General features: G+C 49.1%; 9 protein-coding genes and 3 non-coding genes across 12 annotated transcripts; 4 read left to right on the forward strand and 8 right to left on the reverse strand.

Annotated features, from left to right (window-relative positions):
• Positions 1-834: 834 nt before the first annotated feature.
• On the reverse strand, positions 835-2,331 carry ACHE_20500A (BAR domain protein; the record flags this gene model as incomplete). The annotated part of the gene is made up of 5 exons (XM_043284810.1): positions 835-1,432; positions 1,487-1,767; positions 1,819-1,934; positions 1,994-2,161; positions 2,211-2,331. 5 exons carry the CDS (start codon positions 2,329-2,331, stop codon positions 835-837), a joined length of 1,284 nt encoding a protein of 427 aa, XP_043133564.1.
• Positions 2,332-5,161: 2,830 nt separating this feature from the next.
• ACHE_20501A (uncharacterized protein) lies at positions 5,162-5,380 on the reverse strand (the record flags this gene model as incomplete). The annotated part of the gene is made up of 1 exon (XM_043284811.1): positions 5,162-5,380. The coding sequence occupies one exon, from the start codon at positions 5,378-5,380 to the stop codon at positions 5,162-5,164; it is 219 nt and encodes a 72-aa protein (XP_043133565.1).
• Positions 5,381-7,499: 2,119 nt separating this feature from the next.
• Positions 7,500-8,453, reverse strand: RPL2A (60S ribosomal protein uL2; the record flags this gene model as incomplete). The annotated part of the gene is made up of 3 exons (XM_043284812.1): positions 7,500-7,637; positions 7,697-8,274; positions 8,405-8,453. 3 exons carry the CDS (start codon positions 8,451-8,453, stop codon positions 7,500-7,502), a joined length of 765 nt encoding a protein of 254 aa, XP_043133566.1.
• Positions 8,454-9,772: 1,319 nt separating this feature from the next.
• Positions 9,773-11,782, forward strand: ACHE_20503S (uncharacterized protein; the record flags this gene model as incomplete). Its single annotated transcript, XM_043284813.1, has 5 exons — positions 9,773-9,967; positions 10,064-10,233; positions 10,349-10,478; positions 10,537-10,905; positions 10,964-11,782. 5 exons carry the CDS (start codon positions 9,773-9,775, stop codon positions 11,780-11,782), a joined length of 1,683 nt encoding a protein of 560 aa, XP_043133567.1.
• A 440-nt stretch (positions 11,783-12,222) lies between these two features.
• ACHE_20504A (DUF1770 domain-containing protein) lies at positions 12,223-12,947 on the reverse strand (the record flags this gene model as incomplete). The annotated part of the gene is made up of 3 exons (XM_043284814.1): positions 12,223-12,270; positions 12,380-12,574; positions 12,633-12,947. 3 exons carry the CDS (start codon positions 12,945-12,947, stop codon positions 12,223-12,225), a joined length of 558 nt encoding a protein of 185 aa, XP_043133568.1.
• A 281-nt stretch (positions 12,948-13,228) lies between these two features.
• Positions 13,229-14,596, forward strand: ADO1 (adenosine kinase; the record flags this gene model as incomplete). Its single annotated transcript, XM_043284815.1, has 7 exons — positions 13,229-13,271; positions 13,328-13,343; positions 13,395-13,545; positions 13,603-13,944; positions 13,998-14,335; positions 14,392-14,505; positions 14,560-14,596. The coding sequence occupies 7 exons, from the start codon at positions 13,229-13,231 to the stop codon at positions 14,594-14,596; spliced, it is 1,041 nt and encodes a 346-aa protein (XP_043133569.1).
• Positions 14,597-15,304: 708 nt separating this feature from the next.
• ACHE_20506A (uncharacterized protein) lies at positions 15,305-18,339 on the reverse strand (the record flags this gene model as incomplete). Its single annotated transcript, XM_043284816.1, has 7 exons — positions 15,305-16,396; positions 16,456-17,009; positions 17,068-17,661; positions 17,721-17,898; positions 17,971-18,097; positions 18,167-18,253; positions 18,311-18,339. The coding sequence occupies 7 exons, from the start codon at positions 18,337-18,339 to the stop codon at positions 15,305-15,307; spliced, it is 2,661 nt and encodes an 886-aa protein (XP_043133570.1).
• A 704-nt stretch (positions 18,340-19,043) lies between these two features.
• ACHE_20507S (uncharacterized protein) lies at positions 19,044-19,942 on the forward strand (the record flags this gene model as incomplete). Its single annotated transcript, XM_043284817.1, has 3 exons — positions 19,044-19,394; positions 19,468-19,557; positions 19,622-19,942. 3 exons carry the CDS (start codon positions 19,044-19,046, stop codon positions 19,940-19,942), a joined length of 762 nt encoding a protein of 253 aa, XP_043133571.1.
• A 284-nt stretch (positions 19,943-20,226) lies between these two features.
• On the reverse strand, positions 20,227-23,090 carry ACHE_20508A (uncharacterized protein; the record flags this gene model as incomplete). The annotated part of the gene is made up of 3 exons (XM_043284818.1): positions 20,227-22,753; positions 22,826-22,880; positions 22,958-23,090. The coding sequence occupies 3 exons, from the start codon at positions 23,088-23,090 to the stop codon at positions 20,227-20,229; spliced, it is 2,715 nt and encodes a 904-aa protein (XP_043133572.1).
• A 683-nt stretch (positions 23,091-23,773) lies between these two features.
• Positions 23,774-23,855, forward strand: ACHE_t20012S. The gene has a single exon. It is a non-coding gene; the product is annotated as a tRNA-Ser (tRNA).
• Positions 23,856-24,558: 703 nt separating this feature from the next.
• ACHE_t20013A lies at positions 24,559-24,640 on the reverse strand. The gene has a single exon. It is a non-coding gene; the product is annotated as a tRNA-Ser (tRNA).
• Positions 24,641-25,784: 1,144 nt separating this feature from the next.
• On the reverse strand, positions 25,785-25,866 carry ACHE_t20014A. Its single transcript has one exon. It is a non-coding gene; the product is annotated as a tRNA-Ser (tRNA).
• Between the last annotated feature and the right edge of the window lie 1,074 nt (positions 25,867-26,940).

Genomic DNA, 26,940 nt, shown 5'->3' on the forward strand with positions numbered 1-26,940 from the left:
GGTGTTCATAAGCGACGTAGACACGTTGGGATGGCAGATGAGGCGATACGTGAATGCGACAGAGCGACTGCTGTCAAGAAGAAAAACACGTGAAGGACAAGAAAAAAAAAAAGAGGCCGCGAAAAGCAACAAAGTCAACGTCGCGCCTAGTGTGAGGAAAAAGGCGCGTCACACTAATGACGGGAATGGAGGGAGAGGTTTCTTTGTGTGGATAACAACGTATATCAGATTCCTTGGCGATATGGGAAACCGTGATGGTTGCGAAATGCACCCGGTCGGGGATGGGTTGAGAGACCGCGGGTAAGGAGAGAGAAATGAGAGGGGAGGGAAAGCGCGATGGCGACTGGGGAGTAAGCCCAGTGGGAATTCGCCGGAAGCACAGAGCGCGTGGAAAGAGAGGGAAAAAAAAATATACGGGGGATGGGGGATGGAAATGGCAGAGAAGACGATGGATGGATGGATGGAGATGGAGGAGGGGACGGACTGGACTGTTCGCGACCTGTAACTCCTGTTGCTGCTGCTGGTGTCGTCGTGGTGGTCGGGGACGCTGGCGGTGCTGGAACGGGACACCGGCAGAAGTTTCGCCCGCACGTGATGTAATGACTCAGCGATCTTGGCGGACATTCTCGACTGCTACACAGTAGGATCAAGACACTACTCGACTTCAAGACACTACTAACATAATACACGCCTTTCCAGAGTCCAATACCATTAATTAAAAAAAAAAAGAAAAATACAACTGACCATACTCCCGTTCGCTTCCGAATAAACCAGCCGAAACTCCTGATCATACAATATACGCCGTGAATACAATTATACGGGGTGAATCAAATCTCAGTATGCACCACCTGCGAAAACAGGACGCTTCATCGGAGGCGGCGGCGGCGGAGGCTTCTTTGCACGCGACGGCGGCGGCGGTGGGGGTGCCTTCTTGAACGTTCCGGAGCCGTTCATAGAACTGCCTCCCTGGTAGAAATCATTGCCATACGAGGGCGTCGGAGAGGATCGTTCACCGTAATATCCATCAAGGCTGGTGCCAGTGGAATAGTTATCCGAATGATCAGTGTACGGGTCAGAAGCGACTCTGCTGACGGGTCGGAGTTGAGAGATACGAGCACTCAAGTTCTCGCTCGTGGTTCGAGATGAGTACGTGTTGTTGTAGACTGGCTCCTGCCGTAACTGCGTAGGTCCCTCGAAAGTCGACGTTCGGCTGACCACTGGTCGCTGAGTGTCAATATCGGCAGCATAGGGGTCGCGCACCGGCGAGTCTGGAAGTGCAGGTTTGCTCGAACGGACGATGGGAGTGGGTTGCAGTGTGTTTGCGTTCTCCTCGTGAAGAGGCTCGAAGCGCTCGTGGTACGAATGCGCCGTGTTGGAGCGGGTACGCCCAATGCGACGGCCGTTGTTGGGAGTACGCGGAGAGCCGTGTTTGCTGGAGTAAGGAAGTCAGCAATTTCTCTGCAATCCAATGTCCCGACCTACTAACCCGCCAGGCCACTCGTTCTTCAGCTGGAGAAGCGCCTCCGTGCATTCCTCGTGGTACTTCAACTGGGCGTCCAGGAAGGCTGCCATGTCTATAATACCTTCACCCTCGGTTTCTTTGACATCCTGCATTCGTCGGCATACGTCGTCGTTTGACTCTTCGTACTTGACTTTCTGCGTCCGCAGTTCTTCTTCCACGCGGTAATCTTCTTTCTTCGCCTTTTGCATCTTGGAGAGGGAGGTATCGTAAGCTAGTCGGCGGTTATCGAGCTTCTTGCGAGCATTCTATCATCCGGTTAGATGTTGTGATGCAATGAGCAGAACTGTGGGTAATACCTGGTAGTCTTTCATTTGGGTCATGGATCTGTCCAGAGACTCCAACCAGGTCGCGTTCGCCTGCGCGATGTAGCTTTCCTGGACACGTGCGATCCGTTCTTCGGTGCGTCCGAACACTAATCACAAGAACATTAGCCATGTCTCCTCAACTAGTGTTAAGAATTGCGGTACTCACTCGTAAGACAACGACCGTACTCAGAATACGCATCAAAGTCCTCCCCGTGGGTGACCATGCTAGTTCCGAGATGACCAATTGGCAAAGTCTTTTCCTTGTCGTCGCCTTCGCTGCGCTTCGAAATGGACTTGAGGTAGGAAGCCAAGGCTTTGTGGATACGGTCGAGACCTTGAATCGTTAGCCATAATAGAGAGCTACCAGGGGCACAATTACCTACCCTCGTGTCTGACGTTCATCTCTGTTTCCATCGCCTTGAAGTCATCCGACAAATTGGTTCTGACTTCATTGCCCATTCTTTCCCCCGCCCATTGCCTGAAGCGATCGAACTTGCGGTTCATTGCGGTGGTTGTGGTTGTATGGATGAATAGTCGTAGAGAGCGTTGTGGTTAAATTATGCTAGAGAATTAAAGACTGTCGCGTGAGACGTTGCCAAAGAGCGTTGCGTTGAGAGCGCGTGAGTTGGAAAGCGAAACGAAAGACAATTAATTCCCCACGAAACGAGAAGAAGAGGAAGAGAAGGAGGGGAAGTCTGGAAATATTAAAGAAAGGACACGCCACCCTAGTTTAGGTCAGGCAAAGAAACAGGAGGAGAGGCAGTGCCTGCCCCTTTCGGCATCCCAAACTGGTGCTTCAGGTCGACCTGAAACTCGTTGCTTCTGATGGGCCCAGAACCGAGTCTGATTGTCCGGTGACACGCGTTGGTGGAGCAGCGGTGGAGGACATTAAGTTTGCCACGGGTGCTATTCTGGGAATGTCAGTCTGCATACGGCGTACCTACACTATACACTACTACATAGTACTACTACTATTGTACATGTATTCTACGCTTTAGACACAGAGTACCTATGTATAGTTACAAGTGTCCTGCTTTTTTAAACTGGGGAGCATGGAGTGTTACATCCTCGAAAAAAGGAAAGAGTACGCCATCAGACGTGCACCCTGCAGATCTTCAACAGTGCGCCGTTCCATACTAGGTAAGTGTCCAGTGAGCATGAAGTCATGGCGATTATCATTAACAAAGGAGTTTTTTTTTTTTTTTTTTTTTTTTTTTTTTTTTTTTAAAAAAAAAAAAGGAACACTTGGTAACGATCTTTCCTGTTTGATTGTGGTTTTACTGAGACAATCAGAGGTCGAACCAAGGTACAGCTGACTCTTGCGTGGAATCGCAGGTTTCAGCCGTTGAATATATGTAGTATCGAGGTATTCCGGCAATTGCCCTCTCAAAGACTCAAAGAATTGATAGAAACAGTAGTACCTTGTACTACGAGCGAAGCTGGTCAATGTATACCCCATATGTACCTTGTGCTTAGCCGTCTGAGGTAGATTCGCTCATCCTTATCTCACCCATCGTTATCTTCGCTTCATGATATGGGAAAGTTTGGACGAGTATCCGACGCTTCAGCATCTCTTACTTCCTTCTACCGCCATATAGAACCAGAATTGATATGGACGCTGCTTCGCGGCAGGACCACCATGAGTGCTCTTGCCACTGTATGCCTGCGTCAATGGATCCATACAGTCCATACGCTGCAAGTGAGGATGATATACATCGTGATTATAAATCAGTACCTCAATGATCTTGGGACTGAAGCACAAGCACTGGATCGCTCCACCTTAGCAAATATGTGTCGAATCGTACTAGACGGCGGTGGCGCCGGACAGCCGTCAAAACCATCAAATGGCAAGGAATTCAGATACGCCTTGTTGGGGACATTTCAGACCATCTAATCAGCAAAGGTCTCATTTTCTATAATGCTGATGAAGAGATTGCCGAACGAGCACTGGCTGGTCATATTGATAAGATTGTGGTTCCTATAATCAACCGGTTTAATGAAGTTCCCGAGATAGCAGGCTTACAAAGCCCTCCATGGGATGAAGGCTATATTGATGTTTTCTTTCAAGATGCCTATCAACTATTTAGTTCGGGCTCTTTCATACAACCAGCTTCTCCAGCCGGATCGCTTTAACACCAAAGAGGTACAAGCTGCTATTGTCAAGCTTCTTCACAACTCCTCTGGAAGAGCAGAGAAAGTTGATGATTTGGGGAATTGCAATACCATGTAGTTTCATACGGTTGCTTGAGATTGTGCTAGTCTACAAAGTAATCCCATTGAAAAGACCAACAGTCATTTACAACTTACCTATTGAAAAAAGAGAAGATATCCGGGTACATAGAACTCATAGAAATCTTGGCAGGAGCATATTTATTTGGTGTATCACACTATTAATCCAGAAAGTCATGGAATGAAGAAATATCAACCTTGCTAAAATCGAGTTTTGTTTCCTGTAGAGGATAGTTGATATCCTCTGTTCCTAGCAGATCTAGTCTTATGCTACTGAGTCAATGGATGCTTTATTCCCTCCTGCTACGCACGTACGCATGGAGTACTGAACAGAAGTACCACCATCTACTCATACTTGGCTCCTAGAAATTGTCCCGGTGAGGTCCAAAGGTATTCCGTATCTCGCACAGCTGTCATTCAAGTCCGTGCTAGAGGACAACGCTGCTTTATGTACTCCATACGCACCCTCTTGCGTGTCGGTGGACGTGATTGGATTACAGATTGATAAAGTAGCAAACTTTTCTCAAGGGTTGGCTTTCCTATCCCCTGGCTTCCAGAGACAAATTCAAGTCATCTGGAATATCATCGACAAGTTAAAGCACCTGAGGCGATCGGGTTTATCAAGGCATTAGATTCATCAATAATAAGAGTAGCCATAATAATCTACAGAGTTTATTTTCTCGCTCAAACAGACTGGAAACCATCCAGGATAACGTCGATACAGGCATGGAACACGAACCAGAGGCTGATAATACAAGCTGGAAGGAAAAGAAGGGGAAAAGAAAAGGTTTTTTTTTGAGGGGGAGGGGGGGGAAATGAAAGGCTCATTTTGTGTCATTCCGTTATAATCTGACATTGCGTTGCACCAGAAGCGGATACCTTATGATCCAAGGTATCAATAGGAGAGCAACATGTACAGCTAAGTAGATGGCGTTGCAGTAAGCAAAGCTGCGACCAGCCGGAGAAGGGCAAAGTGAATAAACATAATGCCTGCCATTGCCACAGTTCTCTGACGCAAGTAAATAATCCTGGAGAAATTCGACAATAGCCTTGTGAATCTTGCCAATGTTGAATGTCTTCGGCTGCAATGATTGGTTGCAGGCAGCTACATGAAACGCTGAAAAGCGTCTTCGTAGAAGACGTCAACGCAGTCATCTGACATCGGCGGGATTTGAAGACAGGTTACGGCGGGGGTCTCATTGAAGCGGTTGACTATCGGAAGCATAACGTCCTCAACATAACCGTCGAGGGCACTTGCAGCAGTCTCTGGGTCCACTTCATATCCGAGAAGTTTCTCGTCTAAATGCTTGATAAGCAAACTCATTCGACAATCCTGAAATTCCTGCCACAAGATTGTGTGGATAACCTTGTCTTTCAAACCATTTTCTTAAACGGCGCCTTTCAAAACATACTGATGCATGTTTGCTAACGCCGCTTTGTTGAGATCGTGGGCCAGATAACGCAGCCCCCGGAGGTAGTCTGTGATTATAAGAACATCAGGATCGGCACCAACACCGTTTCCGTCTGTCCCATCAGCACCAAGCATACCGTTGTTATCATTTTCACCGGCGGCACTGTTCGCGGAAACGTGCCTGATACCTGCGAAACACCAGAGTGTTTTCCACGATTGATGCGCATCGGCTCGAGCACATAGGTGATCCTCGTGTCGATGTTGCTCTGATGCAACATTCTGAATCGTGTTGCAATGGTAAAGGAAATTATGAAGTGGGAGATGTTGTGCGACAGCCAAGATCCCGAACCCGGAATTATGCTTGGTCTATTCGTATAGTGCTCGGGGGGACTAAATCTAGTTCTTCCTCAATTCGAGATATATGCTGCGAAATGCGACCGTCCGGGTGAACAGTGATTTCCCGCTCTCACACGACTACAAAGAGTGAACATTGACAATGGCCGGATCCAGGAAACCAGTTCCAGGCTTTTTCGTTAGCCTGTGAGGCACATTCAACAAAGACATCTCGTCTGGCTCCTGTCCTAGGGACAACATCTGCCCAATGACCAAAATAACACGCCTAATTAAGAATCGTAAAGCGCATATTAGGGGGGAAGGAGGTTCAGTGCAGCGACTGTCTCTGATATAGTCAAAATTCGGACCGACCCCGCGTAACAAGCTTCAAGTTGCCGCCGTTTTTTTCGCCACGACTGACGAGGATGATGAAACACGGTCCCCGGAATTTGAAGCATTGGCTGCGTTGGTGATCCAAGCTAAGAAATCATTCTTGAGGCCACCTTGGCTCACCAATTGGTAGAAAGAGGTAGCTGCTTCGTCGCGGTGTTCACTTCGGTTCGAGAACTAAGGTCTTCGCGACCAAAAATCAACGAAGAAATTCACGATATCCCTGACATCCTTTATATGGGTCCCCGAAATGCAGGTTGGTTGCAGCCCATCTGCTATCAACTTTTTTGAGATGGCAACAAAACCTGTCGTGAGAGCGTGGTCATACATCGATCCACCAAAAACGACTAACGCGTGTGACACGCCATTGGAAGATGACATAATGAATCCGTTCGACAGATTACCCTTCCTGTGCTTATAAGACATCAGCATCGAGTGCGTACACGAGATTGAGTTAGCAACTATACATAGTACGTACGCCCACTAAGCCGGTCAAGTTTCTCCCCCACACATACAGATTCATGGATAGGAGCGGCACAGAAACCAAAGTCACTGATGAGTCTAGGAAAAAGAAAAAAGATATCGATTCGAGGGCAAGGAAGGGACGACGTTGTCCAGTAGATGCGCTAAGCGGGGATTCTGTTCCTCGGAGTGCGGAGTACATGGTTGTCGATCATGTGACCTACGACTGGTCTCGGCCACACGACGACCAGAAAATCAAGCGTGCTAAAGTTGAATTTCGTTTCAGGTAAATTATAGCATAGAGACACCCTTCGCAGGTTTTGTATCATGCCGTATGTTAGTTATGCCCTAGGTATATACGCGGCTTTATAGGGAGAGGTGCACTTTAAACGAATTTGATCTCGCACGGCAACCATACTACTTGTACATAGTTTTGTCCCTTTCGCTTGTCTGGCCAAAGAACGTGTCCATGTCGGCTAGAAGTCTCCAAAATGGTGTTGTAATTTGTATTGTAAGGATTGTTAAAGATTGGACCACGTGAACGATAAAAGACTTGGATACTAGGAATGGTATGATAAGGCACAGTTAGTTGAAATTGTAACTGACAATTCCCATTCTGAACACCTTAACGCAGGTTCTTTTGCTATGATAAGCCCACATAATACAGACTCAGTAAGAGCCTTGAGACTTTCTCCCTTTTCCTCTTATCTGATCGTTAATATAAAAAGTTGGTGGCCACAACCTTAATTCGCTAAGGACGTGTATCCGCAGTCGCCTAAGTACATTTGTCTCATAGCAAAAGAACATTTTCAACCCGTCACAAACAAAACTCCACTCATTAAAACCCTTACTCCTTGGTCTTCTGGGTACCACGGAGCAGACCGGTTCTCCGGGCAGCAATAAGACCGGCCTTTTGACCACGAGCAGCGTACCGGGACATGGTAGAGGCCTTACCAATGTGCTGGTGGTTACCACCACCGTGAGGCTGTAAAAAAACATGTCAGAGATCCTGTTCTTGCAATTGTAGAGATAGAGAAAACATACGTGATCCACGGGGTTCATGGCAACACCACGGGTCTTGGGCCACGAGTTGCGCTTGACAGCGAACTTGTGCTTGGCGCGAGAAGCCTTGAGCAAAGGCTTGTCGGTACGACCACCACCGGCAACGATACCAACCATACCACGCGAGGTGTTCTTCACAACCTTCTTGGCACCGGAGGGCAGCTTGATACGGGTCTTGCCGTCCTCAGGGTTCTGGCCGATGACGGTAACGTAGTTGCCGGAGGTACGGCCGAGAGCACCACGGTCACCAGACTTCTCCTCGACGTTGGTGATGACGGTACCTTCGGGAACGGAGGCGAGAGGGAGGACGTTGCCGACGGTCAGAGTGGCGTTCTTTCCGGCGTAGATGAACTGGCCAGTGTACATGCCCTCGTTGGCAATGAAGGTCTCGGTGACCTGCTTGAACTTGTAGGGGTGACGGAACTGGACCTTGGCGAGGGGAGCACCACGGCCGGCATCGTGGACGATCTCCTTCACGACACCACGAGTGTATCCATGACGCTCAGCGTAGTCGAGCGTACGGAACTGGGCGGGAGCCTTGTTGAGACGGGTGTGGGCCGCTGAACGCAGGGAAAAACGAGTCTCGTCAGCAATTCTGTATCTCCTTTGTTGCTTCCTGCCTGTCGTCTTTTCGAACTCGAAAAACGATGTTTTTTGGCTTCGTTCAGGTTTTTTTGCGGTCGCACTCACTGAAGATGGATCCACGTCCCTTTCTCTGATTGCGGATCACACGACCCATGGCGACTTTCTATCTGAGGACCTGAACGTTAGTATCACGAAGAAGTCCGCCTGATGACCGGCTGGTGGGAGTGTTCTTGAATGCTCGTACCTCAAAAATCGGAAAATGGGCTTGTCGGGTTGGTTGTTAGGAGAGAATTCGTCGGAGAGCGGACTGTGTGGGCTTTAGGGCGGAATCGCTAATCTAACCGAGTTGGCACTAGTGCCCTTTTGGTTGCTCTTTACGGTAGACCAAATGAGCGTTATTCCGCGCTTACTTTGTGTTTTAGTATGGCTAAGTAATGAATATCAATTAAGATCGAGTTGAATATTATCAACGGTCTTTTCTCTATTCTGATATGTGTATATTACCGTGGAATTCTCTATGATTTCAAGTTGGCATGAGGATTTCTGCCGACCCTAACTAACTAGCCACAGCTGACTAAGCCAGAAGTCTAAGTTAACTCAACGCAACGCGGTTAACCTCGCGCAGGGACTTGTTACTTGGCTATGAACCAACCCATATGCAAGCGCGTGATGTCGCATCGATACAAGTAGCTTGAGTGATGGGAATCGCCATCAACGCGATGGGTTCTGTCAGGCAAGCCAATATGTCAATTCTAGTTCTCAAACTTTGGCTCTCCTGCAGAGACACATTGACTGAATATCAAAAGGGATAAGACTGGCGCAAAGCATTTGTTCGCACGATTGCGTGAAGAGAATCCTGTTAGATCAGTCCGGTCAGAATAAGATATACACAGTTGCGTCTGTCGTCAGGTTACCTTGAGCATACGGCATCGATGTCGACCGTATTACCCAGGCATGATGTCTATACAGAGAGAAAGCCGACGGAGAATAATACGTGATTGCGATTGTCTTGGGAGCAAAAGCGCGAAGAATTGAGACGGTGGCTTTGGTTTTCCTGAATCGAGGCGAGCGCACGAGCAGGGCATGAAAGTCACGCCGGTGCTAGCATGGTCTCCTAAAAGATGTCCAGTACTGCTCATCGTTTGACATATCACAATCTTCAAAAGACTGCGACTGTTTAAACCAATCCGTCCCTATGTACACTCATTTCGACTTCGTCTTTAACCGACTGTTGTTTTACAAAATCATGCCAGCTGCCGGCCAAATCGACCCGTGAAATTTTATCAGAGTACTTTTGCGTAGTTCATAGTAATCTGGGCTTATCGATGATGCCAGACGGACCAGGCGCGTAAAAGCCGCGCATCAACCGAGTTGAACTTCGATGCGGCGCGCCCACTTAACTTTCTCCCTGCTTACCATCTTCCCTTCCCCGGATCCAGACCACCGCTCGCGGAACACCATCCCAAGTCGAGCATGTCCTCTCTTTCAGACTCAGACCTGTCATCGCTATCGTCAGCGCCTCCTACTGACGATGAAAATGCCCCTATGGCCGTCGATGAGCCTGTTGGCATCACCAAGTACTTCAAGAAGGAATCCGAAACTCCGCCGCCGAAACGGGAACCCTCACCACCGCACGAATATGTGCTCGCAGACAATCCGGACATTGCTGTAAGTTGTGAATGGAGAAATTGGTTTATCTAAAGGCCTACATGACGCGTTCGTTGCTTGACTTGGCACGCTTGCTGACTTGTCGCAATCCTGTAGTTCATAGTGATGTTTCGCGCGCGTTTCCACGAAGTGTTTCCCCGATCGACGCCTCACTGCGGCCCGCAAGATATTGAGCGAGGAGCTGTGGAATCACCACCAGGAGATTATATTGAGAGATTGTTATGTGCATTGTTGGGCTTGGTATTGAACAGAAAGAAGGATGTTGAGTATGGCCGCCACCCTGTGCCCAACCCACTCCACGAACGAGGACCGACGATATTCTCGATTTATTGAAAACAACTCAGCATACTGGATACGGACTAATTATTTGTACTTGCGCAGGCGAAATCACTACCAACGCCCTCTGGAAGAAGCAGTTCAAACACATGCGTCTCAATGGCCCAAGGCTTGGCAAGGCAAGAACCCCCTTCATGGAGGACGCAACTTTGCGTCTATGGAACCGAACGAACGGGTAAGTCGAATAACTGTCAAGCGATTATAGAACAATCCTGACGATTTCTCGTTTCTAGTTGCTACTGCTTAAATCGTTGATCCTCTGGGCTCTTTCCTCCTCTGAAGCCGTCCAAGCGAAGATCAAAGAATCCTACAAACAAGCGCGCCACGATGATGACCTGAATCAGCCTCTCTCCGTGCAACCCTGGGGCCGCGATGGCCTTAAGCGTCGATACTGGCTTATCGAAGGCATGGACGATACACACTTTAGGTTATACCGGGAGGGTAACCCTGCGCTGAAGAACGTTACTTGGTGGAGTGTTGCAGGAAGCATTCCCGAGCTGCAGGGCTTCGCCGACAAGCTTGGAGAGGACAAGAGTACCCATTCGAAAAAGCTCAGCGAGAGAATTAAGAATTCCATCCCTCGGTTCGAGGGTTCCGAGGAGGTAAGCTTGCATGCGCTTTTTCGCTTGTGGTATATGAGTTGTACTGACATGGCATTAGAAACGTAAGCGACGCGACTACAGAATTGCGCGCAAAGCTGCCTTTTCTCGACCGGAACCAGGTTTCTCACTCTACGAGGGTCGTACTCGCGGAAAGAAGCTTAAATACACATACTCTGAAGATGAGGAGATCTTTTCTGATGATCAACCCACAACGCGAAGATCCACTCGAAACGCCTCCGGTACCGCCACCCCTGCAGAAGCCGCCGGTCCTCGGTTTACAGCAAGCGGGAGGCAAATTCGAAGTCGTGCTGGGGGTCTGTATGGTGAAGCCCTGCTCGCTAATCAACGCGATGACGCAGCAGATGAGGAAGACACTGGCAGACCTCAAAGAACCAGGACTACTCGCACAAACGGATATGCTGGCTACGACATAGATATCGGCTTTGAAGGAGGACAGTCCAGCGAAAACGAGTGGCAGGGTGGCGACGATGAAGAAGAAGAGGATAATGATTTTGAAGGCGATGATGAGGAGGAATCGAGCGGAGACGAGTCAGTAGCTAACGGCGAGACCCCAAGTCTCGTGGTGCAGCTTCGGTATGGGAAGGGCAGAGCCTCGAACGGTTCAGAGGCAGCAGACCACTCCGGTGACCACTCCGGTAAACAGCCTTCTACTTCTACTCAGCAGGAATCCGGTGTAAACGGAAATGAACCTACGGATACGGCACAGGATACTAATACCCAGATGCAACTGGATGACATACCAGCGGCAGCGGGACAATCACTTAAATCTCAAAAGGAACAACCCAGCGGCTTCAACCAAGGTCCTCATGTCACATCCGTTAGTCAACCTGCTGCTGTTGGCTCCGAGACAGGCTAGCGGCTAAAAACTTGGATTATTTCGAAGACTTCATGTTACTGAAGGGAAATCTGCGTACTAATAGTGTATTGTGTTCTTTGCTTTTTGATTAGAGACCACTTGCTGTCTTTTCGCAGGATATGTATGGGGTAAAACAAGGAGTTCTTTCACTGGCGTTTGTAACATGAGAGAACGGGAACATGTCGATTCAAGAACATCTTGAGGCTATTGTAACAACTCATATGAAGGTGCTCAATCAATGCTCAATCAAATCCACAAAACATGGCATCAATTCTATACATAACTTCCTATGTATCAACGATACAGGTATGGGACCTGAAATATACCAATGAGTTTTGCAGTTGATGCAAATAAAACGAGTGTTAAATTCCAACGCCATAAACCTATTAACTCCAATTATGCAAACCCAACAGCCCGTGTGAGAGTATTGAGAAAGACCTTTAGTCAGAACCAGCGTTTGCGAATTGAGTCTTGTAGAACTGTAAGAACTCGGAGAGTGTCAGCCTTTCCAATTCACACTACAACAATCAATAAACTCGACATTAGACATCATAGGATTGAAGACATTGATGAGACAGTAGCATGGGGCGCACTTACATCTTCAACCTGACCTGCGAATCGAGAGTCCTTTGTAAACTTTAAAGGAGGAAGCTTCCAGTTATTGACCTCGTACCACCATCGGCGTATCCTGCTTCCCAGTGTTCTGCCGCTCAGCGAGGCGTTGCGGTTCCAGTACCGCCATCCGGAGAGGGCGAGGGTCCAGAGGGTGCCCTGAACTAGCGGAAGAATGACCTATACGAGTCATAATTAGTAATACTCTCTCCGGTCTCCTTAAGAAGCGCAAACCAACTTGATCCCTAATCGTAATCCAAGCAACTCGCCCCCAGGTATCCGCATCCTTCAGACTAGCCAAGTAGCTCTGCTCAAACCGCAAATCCGGCAATGGAGGAAGATGCTTCTGCCTGACCACCGTCCTCACCATTCGACTGGGGTCAACCACATCAGACGGGATGCTGTCCGTGTCGTCAGTGATTGCGGATTCAGGAACGTGCGACTTCTTCTCCGAGACGGAGGTGGTTGGATTGATGTCGTGAGCTGGGCAGGGATCGGGGTTCACAGAGGCAGTTTGGATGGTCTCCGCAATCTCAATCGTTGGCTCGGCCATGATGGCAGTATTAATGAGACAATTGGCAGGTGGTAGTAGCTGTTGTTGCTTTTGTTGACGGCGATAGTATTCTCCTGACGCAAAGCGGAGAAGCCAGAATTACATGGTCTGTAATGGCGTGACAATACATACATACCCCTCCAAAGAGCCTCCCCACCTTTCCGTCTTTCTTATTCCTGATTCTCACTTCTCTCTCACTTCTCCCTTTTTTCTCCTTCACGCACTCTTAATCCCTGTCTTATATTCAATTATCTCTTGTTCTTTCCCATTGATCAATCAAAATGGCCGGATACCCTTTGCTCTGCTTGGAGAACCCTCTCCTTGGTATGTTGACGGCCATGAATAGCAAATAATGGGATGCTAACATTGGACTTTCACAGACATTCAGGCTGTCGGGTATGCTCAATTTTCTGACTCCATATCGACCGTCGACTAATGCCAATTCAGTGACGCCGCTCTCCTGGAGAAGTATGGACTCAAGGACAACGACGCCATCCTCGCCGAGGACAAGCACATGGGTCTCTACGATGAGCTGATGAAGCTTGACGCTAAGCTCATTGCTGGTGGTGCTGCCCAGAACACCGCTCGTGGTGCTCAGGTAAGCCCTAATTGCAATGGCCGGGAAATGGAAATCGGTTTTTGACAAATTGTCCAGTACATCCTCCCCGACAACTCGGTCGTCTACATTGGCTGCGTTGGCAAGGATAAATACGCCGATCTCCTGAAGGACGCTTGCACCAAGGCTGGTGTCCACACTGAATACCGTGTCGACGATGTTCAGCCCACCGGCAAGTGCGGTGTCATCATCACTGGCCATAACCGCAGCATGTGCACCCACCTTGCTGCCGCTAATGAGTACAAGCCCGAGCACTTGAAGCAGCCTCAGATCTGGGATCTGGTCGAGAAGGCTCAGGTCTACTACGTTGGTGGATACCACTTGACCGTCTCCGTTCCTGCTATCTTGGCTCTTGCCGAGGAGGCTGCTGCTAAGAACAAGGTATGTGTGCACTGTAATTGGCACTGGATATGGTCAATCTAACGCTGTGACAGATCTTCATGCTCTCCCTCTCCGCTCCTTTCATCCCTCAATTCTTCAAGGACCAGCTCGACACCGTCCTGCCCTACACTGACTACACCTTCTGCAACGAGACTGAGGCTCGTTCCTACTCCGAGAGCCACGGCTGGGGTACCGACGACATTGTCGAGATCACCAAGAAGCTTGCTCAACTCCCTAAGAAGAACACTAGCCGCCCTCGTATCGCTATTGTCACCCAGGGTACCCTGCCCACTGTGGCCGCTTCGGTTAAGCCCGACGGTCAGGTCGAAGTCAAGGAGTTCGCTGTCCGCGAGATCTCCAAGGACGCCATCACCGACACCAATGGTGCTGGGTAAGTCATCAATGTCCACAGAGCATTGGCTTCCTTAAAACTAATTTATCTTATAGCGACGCTTTCGCTGGTGGTTTCGCCGCTGGTATCGTCCAGGGCAAGTCTCTCGAGGAGAGCATTGACATGGGTCAATGGCTCGCCAGCCTCAGCATCCAGGAGTTGGGACCTTCGTAAGCAGACCCCCTTTTGCCACAGATCGAATTGATGGCTAACCCTCTTCTCAGGTTCCCTGCCACCAAGCGGACCTACACCAAGCAATAATTAATTCATAATCCCGCCGCAAAAATAAAAGCCTTCAACATTAGCCCCGTCAATCGGCCACGGGGCTTATAGCCTACTGCAGCTATATTCCTTTTTCTTCTCTGATTGTTTTTCAACCTATACCCTATTTTCGTCTTGGCTTTAACGTCCTAGACCATGTTTCTCAACATACGCAATTTGCATGTAACGGTTATCATGAGATAGATATGACGTTCTCAACAACGATTTATGAATGGAATTGGTTAATATCATATGGCGCGCTTTGCAATGAAGACAATAAACCACATAGATCATGTTTGAGCTAGCATACTTCCTAGATAATCGTTCGCTCTTCGCCATCACCAAATGAAGAATACATATATGATGACTGCTCACTCCTTTTCCTTGACTTCCGCTGGGCAAATTGGTATGCGGTCTAACAGCTACGGACCCCCCCCCGGTCCTATTATCACCAGTAATACAAATGAAAACATGGATTTCCCGTGTGGCTGTCCATTTCCGCCTTTACTTCTCCCGTTCCTCTGATTCTTCCCCATAGTAAGACAGTATGGAACAGGAATGTGGTCAGGTTGTACAGCCATAGGGACAACAAATGTTGCATGCATGCAAGTAGCAACGGGATTCCATCGTTGGCGTGCCTGTTTGGGGTAGGCTAGAAGGTACAATCCATAACTCACTTAATTTAAGCGAGAATATAGGAAACAAGAATCAACCACCCTGTCCACAAGGCGGCGTCTCACCAATAGCACCAAGCTGCGTTCCGGATCTGCGGCTATTTTCGAATCCTGGACTGTACCCATGTCCGCCGGGGTATCCCATCGAAGGAGGTGGGAAGTGACTGTTGCTAGCGATGAAGGCGTCATTGGGCCAGGAGGCGTTTGCTAGCGCCCTTGCGCTGGAACTCGGCATCGGATTGCTAGATGCGGGTGCGGACGGCCCGAAAGGAGCTGGCGCCGGGGAGGAGGCAAGAATGTCCCAGCCTGCGCCTAGTCCCGAGGAGCGGGCGTGCATGGGCATGCTGCTGGGTGGTGACGATGGCGTCCATGGGGAGGACAGGGGAGCGGATGCCTTGAGGCGGTTCGGGTACTGGTTACGCAGCAACTGCTGTTGTTGATAGAACATGAGACCGGGTACCACGGATGATGGCGAACTTTGGGATGGGCGGAAACCAGGAGTCGTTATATTCATGCTTGGCTGGTACATCGAGTTTGGCTGTTGGTCCAAACCAGGAGGTCTGGGAGTTCCGAGGGACGAAGCCTCTCCGGATGGAGAAAGACCGGTGTTCCAGATGCTGGGCAGAATCGAGGGCAGGGGCGTGAATGACTGCGACGACGGTGGAGCAGCAGGATTGGTCATTGGCGGGCCGAGGCCGGGCGGCGCCATTGGTGTGCTGCGGGGAATCATGCTCTCTTTCCGGAATGCAGAAGAGCCCCGATCAGAGTCGAACAGATTGACAGAGGGAGTCGGCAGTTGGCTGTTGTTGAGGAAGCCTGGTTGTTCGGACACATTGGGCGCATTCTCGTAGGTGTCTGACTCGACTAGTCTTTCCACGTCTTCGACGATGCGGTGCATCTCAGACATGGAAGCTGAGGCGGACTGAGAGCCATCATAAACACTCCTGGAGTCGGCAATGTGGTTGGAGTCCTGCACTGCTCGCTGGATATCGTCCCGTCCGATGCTGGTGGATGAAAGCGTGTGATGATGATTAGAGGGGCTGGCGAAGAATTGAGATGGGAGTCCCTCTTCCTTGTAGATGAAGCTCTTCTTGTCGTTATCGTCCACGAGCGCTATCGGTATTTTCTAACTGCGGTTAGCATATGTTGACTCAACAAAGCAAAGGGAGGGAAAATAGGGCATACATTTCCCACAACAAGATCAAGACCGTCAATGACGAATTCACGAATTCGATAAAGCATTTCGATACTCGGATGGCTCCGCTCCACTCCTTCATCGTGTACTCGCGGTTTGCGCTGTCCATTGGCATCCAAGTATCTACGAGACGCAGCCTTCTGGTCCAGCGGCGCAAAACCGAGCGTCTCCTCGTCTTCCTCCAAGAGGTAATCAATGTCCGGAAGATTAACCACTTCGAATGTCAACGCAAGCAGTGTCAGAGTGTTGGCGTAAATCTTCCAGAATTCGGCAATCTGGACAGACAATGGCGTATCTTCCTTATTGTACGCCACCAGTAGAGAACTGACAGTGAGGAGCCAGGAGCTGTAGTTACGAAGAGCGGGTAGGACGCGACGTGCGACAACGGTGACTTTTTCAGGACTGGGCTTTCCGTCTTTGTTGCTGGGGTCCTGGTCTTCGACCGCGAATCGTTCCAATTCAGCCAAAAGAATCTGAAGCAAGGTGAAGAACGTTTTTACATTGATCCGCTGGAAAAAGAGGCGAGCGTTGGATGAAGAATCTTCTGTATTAAGGAATTAGTGAGATACCCTGTATTAACGTAATGCAATGCCGGAACCTACCGTCAGAACGTTTTCTGGCAAAATCCTCCGCAGCAATATTGATCAAACAAAATTTCTGGAGAGTGCCCTCAAGAGAACGCTCCTTGAGGTCAACAGCAAGCTGACTGAGAACCTCACTCTCCAATTCATCGTGTTCGGGGAAATCAACACCCTTGTAGCATTGAGCGTGAAGATACACAAACCAAGGAGCCAAGGCCCTGCCGGGAATACCGGCATCCTCAGGGCGGATCAATTCTCTCTTTGCCCACGCACTCATGACCTTTCTGAACTCGATCTCCAAATTGCCCCTAGCAGATGGATGGGGCTCATGGGCGGACAGTGCCCTGTAAAGATGGTAAGTGGCCCTGAGGTGATTGCCATCGGCGAGCGCAATGACAGCCAATTGGTTATGTGATGCGCCAGACGCCGGGTAGATCACCATAGCCAGGTCATAGTATCCGATGGCAGGACCCCAATTGCGATCTTTGGTGACAAGCTCGGTCTCACGGTAGCGCGAGAGATCACCGAGACGGATGACGGTTGCATGGCATGATTGGAGGATACGAGTTCGAAGGCTTTCTTCCGCTGTTTGAACTGCGGACTGCGCCGACAGGTCTGATGTAATCTTAACAAAGACTTTCTTGAAAGAAGTTAGAAAGGCAATGCGTGCTCACTTTCATGGTTAAATTTCCGCGCAACTTTCTCCAGTTCAGGTATGCCCCCGAAATGCGACGACAGTTGCTGGATATACCCCCGGTAGAATCGCTGGCTGGATTTGATGAATTCCAGATAATGTTTCTCAAGTTTCCGTTTCTCGACTGGTTTCTTTTTCTTCCCATTCTCCTCGCGATACTATCGTATACCGACGAATGATTAGAACAGAGCGTATAATGCCAGACTCTACGGACCGTATGTATAACTCACGCGGGAGAGCAGTTTGCGAAACCGACTATTGATTTTGAGATGCGCATCCCATAGTCGACCTTCAACATCGATGGAGCGAGCAGATTCGAAGTCTTGTAGTATGGCATTCTGGCAAGCCGCGCGGAGTCTGTAAGGAGTCGAACGAGGGTCAGATCAATCATGGCGAGCGAACCGTAGCACTATGGCAAATACTAACGTCGAAAGGTAGTGTGAGGTTCCAACAAACGTAGGCTCCTTCTCAGCGAGACTTTTAAAGAGCTCCCTCTCGGCTTCGAGCGCAGTCCTAGACGACACACAATTCAACCTAAGCCAGGATCGAGGGGATATTGTAATCACTGACTGCCACGTATTCTGGAATTCGGACGCCATGCTCAAGACCAAGGCAAGATAAGTCCCAAGACCCGAGTCACTCCACCGTTTACCTCGCCCGTCAGATGGCTATGGCTGGCTGGAAGTCTGCGGGCGACAGAAGCAGTAAACGATCCATCAGTATATCCTATCAGTGCTGAGCGCGCGGGCGACGACCAAGGATTGCCAGGAGCGGAAGATAGATGAGCCCTGAAGAAAAACAAAGGAAGAACGATAAGTGAAGACAACGAGGGTGAAGAGGCCGCTCGTTGGAGAGAAAATCCTCGTCCCTTCACATCCGCTTCGGGAACTTTTTGACGCCGTCCGAAAAAGGACTAAGAGGGATCCCCATGTGGCTGAGCAGGCGATGATTGGATGCCGATTGTGGCTAGTGCGGGAGAGGGTCCGGTAATCGGTTTACCATACGGTACGATCTGACGTATGGATAAATTACCGCTGGGGATAGTTACAACCATTCTTATTTATTCCAGTTGATAGGAAGAGCCAAAGACATCATGAAAGAATCAAGACAGTCTTGACATATAGTAGTATCACGGACCGCTCCCACAGCATCTCCGTCATTGTCCATACGATAAGTATACAACCTGCAGAACCAACCCAAGCATCCAAACTGACCTATCATGTCCAGCTCCTGCCCAAGGCCCAATACAGCATACATCACCACCCGAAAATCCTACTTATGAGAAGCAGGGGTAGCTCAAACAATGTCCAAGCGATTCCGAAGTCTCTCAAACTCCCCTCCAATCGACCAGTCTCCGCTCGAGATCCGGGCAAGATCCCCTTCTCCAGCAACACCTCAAGGACGCTCCAAACAGCTCCATCTCCAGGACACGGTCAATCCCACTGTCGAGGTGATGCGCTGTTCCTTGCCGCCGCACAGGGAGACAATCTCGTTTGCTTCGTATGCGGATTATGAGGTTCATTATCGGCAAGCGCATGTGAACCGGTGTGTTGAGTGTGCGAAGAATTTCCCGACGGATTTGTTTTTGAATCTGCACATTGAGGAAAATCATGACTCTTTGATGATTGTGAGGAGAGAGCGGGGGGAGAAAACTGTAAGTGTTCACTCCTATCGCTTGTGCATTTTGGTTTATCTATTATGTGCAGCTTGCTGATTGATTCGAGCAGTACGGCTGTTTCATTGAGGGCTGCGAACGGAAATGCTCAACGCCTCGGAAGCGTAGAATGCACCTAATAGACAAGCATATGTTCCCAAAGGTAAGGCATGAAAGTTCGCTCGGGGAATCATCCATAGGCCCTTGAACAGAGCTAACAGTCCCAGTCCTATAATTTCTCCATAGTAAACGATGGAATCGACAAGCAAACATCCTTGCTGCAGCCGATGAACTCCAGCAATAGACGTCGACTCTCAAGCGCTCCTACATCACCAAAAGAAGGACGTCTAAGGAACCGTCAGACCTCCATATCTCAGCAAGGGAGTCAACCAGTTCCAATTTCGCCAACAGGAGGAGCATCGCAAACACAGAACAAGAAAGATCTTGATAATATGGATATCGCGGATCTTGAAAAGTCCATGTCTGCTTTGCGATTTGTGCCCACGAGTGTCACGAGGAATCGGACGAAACCTGGAAGCCGGGCCTGATACATAGATGAGAATAAGAATATTTGATGAAGTAATGAAACTTTGCATTTTATAAAAACATTTTATCAAATAAACCCATGGAAATTGATGACAGAGAAATAAAACTAGCTTTGAAAGCTCCCTGTAAACTCCATACCCCCCCGAGAATATCAATTCCAAATCCACCAGTGGAAAGAGTACAACGCTTTTACATAAACAACCAAGCAAGAGGTAATAGATATGGGTATACAATAGCAAACCACATAAAGATCACAAAAGACCTATAATGCAGCTGGAGGCACAGATCATGGCTGCGTCTCCAAAAGATCAGCATAGGCATCCAAACTCGACCCAACCAGATCAACAATAGCCCAGCTGGTATTCCCCTTGAACGTCCGCGCCCATACACGGACAATAGCAACACTAAGTTGTCTCGCTTTATATGGATTAGCCAGGAAATCCATGTCTGGGGCTCCCGGCGGATCTACAGCCATGTCCGTTTCATCCATCATACTCTTAATCCATAGAAGCAGTTTCCGTTCATGATCAGTCAGTCGTTGCTCTGCTTGTGTGACTGGGATGGAGAGCAGCCAGCGACTTAACAAAAAGGCGCATTCGAGGCTGCAGAGGGAATGCTGAATGCTCCAGAAAAATGAGTGAGTTCGTGCGACGAAGTCGATTCCTAGGCGTACTGGGATCGAAAGCGCATGGGCGGAGTGTAACAGTGCCATTATAAGACGGGGGCTTCGTGCTATAGGTGGGGAATCATTCAAGGCTCGTGCGATCTGGATCGGGTCCTGTGTGATCAGTCGACGACAAGGTCCCATGTCAACATGGAGCCTAATATAAGCTAAGCCAAGGAGAGCCGTGGATGTGAAAGCAATCGGGCCAGCTGGGTTTTGTGGATCGATACTGGACTCCGGTGTCCGTTTCCATAACGCCTTCCACGAGCTGAGGGAGTGGTCCAGGATGTTGAGATCTTCCTGTCTCAGACTGGTCCCGTGCATAGTCGGCGCTGAGAGGCAAAGCTGACGAGCAAAGAATATTTGTTGGATAAGGGCATGTATGAGGATATAGTTTCCTAGAGGAGAGATTGGCGCAGAAGAACTCGATATGCCCGACTTCAGGAACAGCTTAGCGAACGCTTCCTGGAAGGAAATCTTTGTTCCACTTCTGGCGCGATGAACCCGACGCCATTGGACTGCGTTGTTCGCTTTCCACACGTCAGGGGAACACGGCATATTTAAGTGTAACTCCGCGTTCAAGAGCAAGGGAGGGATGTTGTACATAATAGAATGAAGGTTGAAGAAGCAGTATACAATGAGCTTTGTGCGCCTGTTGCCTTCTCCCCGTATCCATTCTTCCCAGCTGCTCGGGTCTGGACTAGGAGTTGGCTCAGACAGACCGTGCTCTCTAACAAGTCTTGCGAGAGTACTCTGTAACGAGAGTATTTCTCGCAGTAATTCAGGTTGTCTTTCCCAAGAAGCAAACACTGTGAGTAGCAGGAAAGTGCGAATCACCTCCATATGAGCATCTGAATCATCAGGGATATATTGTGCATAGTCCATTGGATGGCCCGCCATGTGCTGATGATGCTGAAATGGGCTACCCGCATGATTAGAGATGATCGACGAATCCCGAGAGTTATAGAAACCACCAGCATTGGGAGAGTAGAAGTTCCACGTTGGACACGCCACCTGCTTGCTATCCCGTCTCCGAAGTCGTTCCAATAAAATGGCTTTTGCCGCGTGGAAAAGTTCGATGCCCCTGCTGTTTTCGAATCGATAATGTGACCCTGCGGCGGCCAATGCGAGCGTAAGTTCTGGGGAACACTTCGCGACTGATAATGTCGGGACGTGGATGAACGGAAGATGCTCGTTCAGTCCATTGATATAACCGGCAAAGAAGCGAGAGAGAGCATGCCTTGTTGGTTGAACAAAGCCTTTGGGAAGGACATGTGCGAATTCCTCTAGCTTTGAAATGAAGGCTAGCCGATCCGAATTCGATATGTCCCATGCGGGCCGTGGACTTTCATCGGTGAACCCAAGTCGATCATCCACTTCGTGAGGTTCTGGTTGTAAAGAGGGTAGTCGAGACCCAAAATTCGAGAAGGATGGGGCGTCATCCGCGGTTCTCGGATCACTCATCACGTCCGGCCCGAGTCTCGCTGGTACCGCTTCGCGGATTGGTGTCTTTGTATCCATGGGAACACTGGTTGGTAACATGGGATCTTCAACGGAAGAAAATACCCCGGAGTCCCAATCGGAGGAGAGACCAACACTTTCCAAAAAAACAGTGAAATCTTGAACCGGGTCTCCTAGATCCGTTAAGTCAAGGATTGATGGCTCCACACCATAATTGTCTGTGATTGCCCGATCTGGGGCCGGGGGAAGTGGTTGAGAAACGCTCTGCGTGTGCGGTGGCTTTCGTAACGATTCAAGTTCCTGTTGGCCTTCCAAGGCAACATGGCTAGCAGCATGTGACAAAAGGTTCAAGTCATAACCCCACGACGGGTTAAAATGCGTTGTGTCCACGATGGGCTGGTGTTGGACATGCACCTCCGGCTCCGGCTGCTGTGGGATTGGCTGCGGTTGGACTGGCACTGCATCCGCAAGCTCCAGCATCCGCGAATCCTGAGGGGCAGCGGCGGGGGGAGGAATCAGAGAGGTTGGTGTCGGGGGCACATCATGATGGTGGTGATGACTATTGTTGTTATTGGTGGTGTTATGCCCGTTGTTGCTGTTGCTATTATTATTATTCTGGCTCCGCTGTTCTCGGCTCTCAGCAGCTTCTGATGGGTGGACTAATCGTTCATGGCGCACAAGCAAATCACTACACAGAGTTTTTTTTTTTCCCGAATTAGCATGGCCCCGTATGCGTGAAGTGGCTGTTGATTCCCCTTACCTTCTGGCAAATGATTTGGAGCAAAGGTCGCATGAGAACGGTTTCTCTTTCGTATCTGTAATGTCAATATCCAGTTAGCTTTGTATCTTCCTAGCCCTGTCCAGGGCCCATCGGGGTTCAGGGACACTCAACGGGTGCGGAGATGGCGTTGGAGATGCTCGAGACGCGCAAACGGCCGGCTGCAATACTCGCAAGTAAGAGACTTGCGGTTGGCGGGAACGGCTTTCTTCTTTGCTTTACCGGGAATATTTTTCTCTTCGTCCATCGCGAATTGCGTAGGAATTTGGAGTCTGTCCTCAACTTAGAAGAGCGGCCGAGCGGGGAAGAAAACCTGTGGGGGGTTGGCATGAGGGGGGAGGCACGTGATTTGCTGCTTCCGGCAAATGGCAGCAGAGCATTACTACGACGTTTACAGGGGAGATACATGACACTAGGGAATATCCCAGGTAGATCGATGCTCGATAGGTGCCATTCAGGCAGGAATAAAATTCCCTTCTGGGTTTATCTCCAGGATCCGATGTCATATATATCTGGTTCTCTGTATCCGGAGCCGGCATCTAAAATGGACGGTATGTATGCATCGATATGCTCTCCAACACCCCACTGGTGCGGAGACTGCAGGTCTGTGTCTATGCTTGTATAGCCGATGCTCTCTTCGGTCATTACAAGCATTATTGTGGTATCTCCTCACCGTCCGAATGTTTGACTTAAGCTTATTTCAATTGGTGTATTTTGGTAGTACGGAGTGCTTGACTTGTAAGTCTCAGTTAGCGGCCGATAGTGCAGGTACATGGTTGCATGTTTCAATATGGTTTGCAATTCCTCGGCTTAAGATAACATAGTGAGTCTCGCCGGCGTACGAAGTGCTTTCTGACTGATGGTGCATCTGGTGCAAAAAAAAAAGAATATTCTTATATAAATATATAATAAAATTTTCTCCACCAATCAGACACTATGGCCGAGTGGTCTAAGGCGGTAGATTAGAAATCTACTCTCTTCGGAGGCGTCGGTTCGAGTCCGACTGGTGTCGATCTTTTGCTCTTTTGTTTTTTTCTTTCTTTTTTTTTGGCCCAGTAAGCTGGTTCCGAGGGTCTCGTGTGGACTGTGGTTGTATGTGTAGGGTGGTCTTCATGTGACAGATAGCGTTGGTCGGAACGAATGGTGAAACTCGTAGGCACGACACTATGAACATGCGGGCGTCATTCACACATAGATGTAGTTAAGCCGCCTGGAAAGTCCGATGTATCTGGCTGCGTTGATAACGATAGACACTTGTCTGAAGTCCGAATGTTGGAAGACAGCCACAGCCCTAACTCATTGCTAATGTCGATGCCTGCAGCAGACACTGGAATCGGATATGTCTTTCGCTGACCGACGAGAATAATCGGGCCAGGTAACATTGCGACTCGAGATTTGGACCAGAGACAATCCGATATATTTAGCAAATCATTCAAAACCGCCTAAGACAACGACCACCCCAACACGAGCCAACAATAAAGCAGCTGCCATGCATAGCGCATTGCACTTCTAAAGCTGTAACTCCCTCTCGATAGGGTCCAGACTTGCGTACACTACTCCGGAGCACACGGCTTTCATAACGGCTCGGCAGTAATAGGAGTCCAGATTCAAGGTTTGGTATTCCCGCTAACACACAAGACGGCTGTCTCAGTGAGAAATGTTCATGTTTCTGACCAAACAGATATGTTAGAAGGGCAAAAAGAACAGCAAAAGATCGACACCAGTCGGACTCGAACCGACGCCTCCGAAGAGAGTAGATTTCTAATCTACCGCCTTAGACCACTCGGCCATAGTGTCTGATTGGAATTTTAAGGGTCAATTCTGCCTATAACATCAAAATAGAAGATAAGAAACCGCTCCGAGAGACCACTCCGGGCGATCATGCCATTCGGTAGCATGTGGGGGAGGCATGAGTGATTCAATGGTCGATTGCTCTGGGCAATTGGGTAATTAGATTAGGAGCGCCTACCAGACACGAGACAGTGCATGTCATCGATAGTTTATCGTCGAGCAGACATTCGCATGAATTGAGCGATCCAAGTATGCCCGATGATATTCGAAAGGTCGATGGGGAACATGGGGAACCAGTCAATGTGTGACCATAGGATATGAAGCGCCATGAACAAGCACGTCATTGCAAAGTTGCATATGCCATAGTAGTGTCATGCAACCGACCGTCCCAGAGCCTTGGTTCAACGTCGTTGCTTGCCCTAATCATTCAACAACATACCACCCAGTACCAAGAATAAAGAAATTCAAAAAGCCCAAATCAAGAGCGTACCTACTACAAACAAACTAGCCTGCTGATACACAACGATCTCACGACTCTGAGAAGGATGCGATGACCTGCATAATTGTTGGAAGTATGCCCAGATATATAAACTCAACACCGAGCAAATACTCCAGATTCGCCAGCGATGAGCCCTGATAGGAGTTGCACATACAGGGGCGGGAAATATGCCTGTACTATTCGGGAACAGCGCCCCTGAGCAATGCAGACGTCCTCATGACCGACTTTATCAAGAGTCACGCACGAAGTTCAATACGGACCCCTGATCACTCAAAATAATATTCTTGCCAAGCGGCATGTGAAATCCACGGGCTGTACAACAGCGACGCCTCGGGCCTACCAATGCCAGTGCATACCATAGGTAAACACCGGCCTAGCATAACCATTGGCCACGTTAGCTAGCTAAACAGAGTTGCACCGTCATCGAATGGCGAGGATCTAGAACATGAAGTGAAACCCCGGCTCTGAATAGAATCTTAATGTCGCTGGCGCAAAAGGCTAAGGGGGCGATACTAGCACCCGGGGTGTTATGATCAGGGCTCCAAGCCACTTTGAAGTATGAAAATAGTCTGCGTACCCCGTACTACGGCCCAAAAAAAAAAGAATAAGGGGGAGTAGTACGGAATACAGGGCCCCAGAAGCAAAAAAAATCGACACCAGTCGGACTCGAACCGACGCCTCCGAAGAGAGTAGATTTCTAATCTACCGCCTTAGACCACTCGGCCATAGTGTCAATCCACGATATTGTCGCGCATCAATAAAAATATCATGTAGAATATTCTCGCAGGGTGCAGCAGGACTGACAGGTTTCACTTTGCACGATTAGCCACTTACTGTGGGTTCTAGTATGGAGTACATGCATGTCTAATGTTCCTGAATCATCCAGTCTGATTCATGAATTCCAACCGATGTGTGGCTTTCGCGTAACCCAGTGTTTGGGAATCTTCACCAGCCACTAAGAAGTAATCCACGCTCGCCGGTCACATGACCCACAGACGCTGTCTGTCAAACATGATCAGCTCACACCGCATGGAAGAATGGATCGCACAAAGTGTATGGAGTATGGATACTTTGTAGAAAATGGGTCTTCAGGAACTCCTGGACAATGTATTTTAGCCCACCTCATCGGTTATTGCCTTGCTCCGATTGGCTTCTTCATTGGCCCTCCAAGTGTCTCATTCATAACCACGAGTATGGAGTAAAGAGAGTGGTTAACCAGTGTACCCAGTAGTACCCAGTAGTATCCATATGCCTTAGATCCAGTAATTAAACCCCGGGAGAAGGACTCGTATTCATCAACCGCCCAAACTTGGCGGTGTTTCAGAAATGCGGCGGGCCCAATCCGTGACCCAAGACAACGATCGGTGGTTTGTTTCATATCGCCGTGTCGCCCGGCGATCGCTTCTTCTTTTTCTCTTTCCTTCTTTTTTTTTTTTTTCCCACCTTCTTCACTCTTCTCTCTTTGTTCGGTGTTTTGTGTCTGTCTCCGCCCGCGTCTCATCCTTCTCCCTCCTTATTCCCGCTTGGTCAACGGGTGTCAGGGCGTTTTTGACGTCTGTCTGCTGCCGCTGTCATCTGGTCACTTTGAAACGCTGGATTACCATTGTTGGGCAAGAGAGAAGAAGAAAGAGATACACAGTGGAGGATTAAAGTGTGCCGGTCTATTTCTTTATCTTCTCTGTGAGCGGTCAAAAGGTTAATTTACTGTGAGTTTGAAAGGCTACTCAGTCTGTAAGGACCTGAGGCCCCCTCGTTTCCCCGACTCTTCAACCTTCACTCTATCGACACCCAAGAAAAGCCACCATCT

The sequence above is a fragment of the Aspergillus chevalieri genome, chromosome 2 (assembly GCF_016861735.1).
Source record: "Aspergillus chevalieri M1 DNA, chromosome 2, nearly complete sequence".
In the NCBI taxonomy this organism is placed as follows: domain Eukaryota; kingdom Fungi; phylum Ascomycota; class Eurotiomycetes; order Eurotiales; family Aspergillaceae; genus Aspergillus; species Aspergillus chevalieri.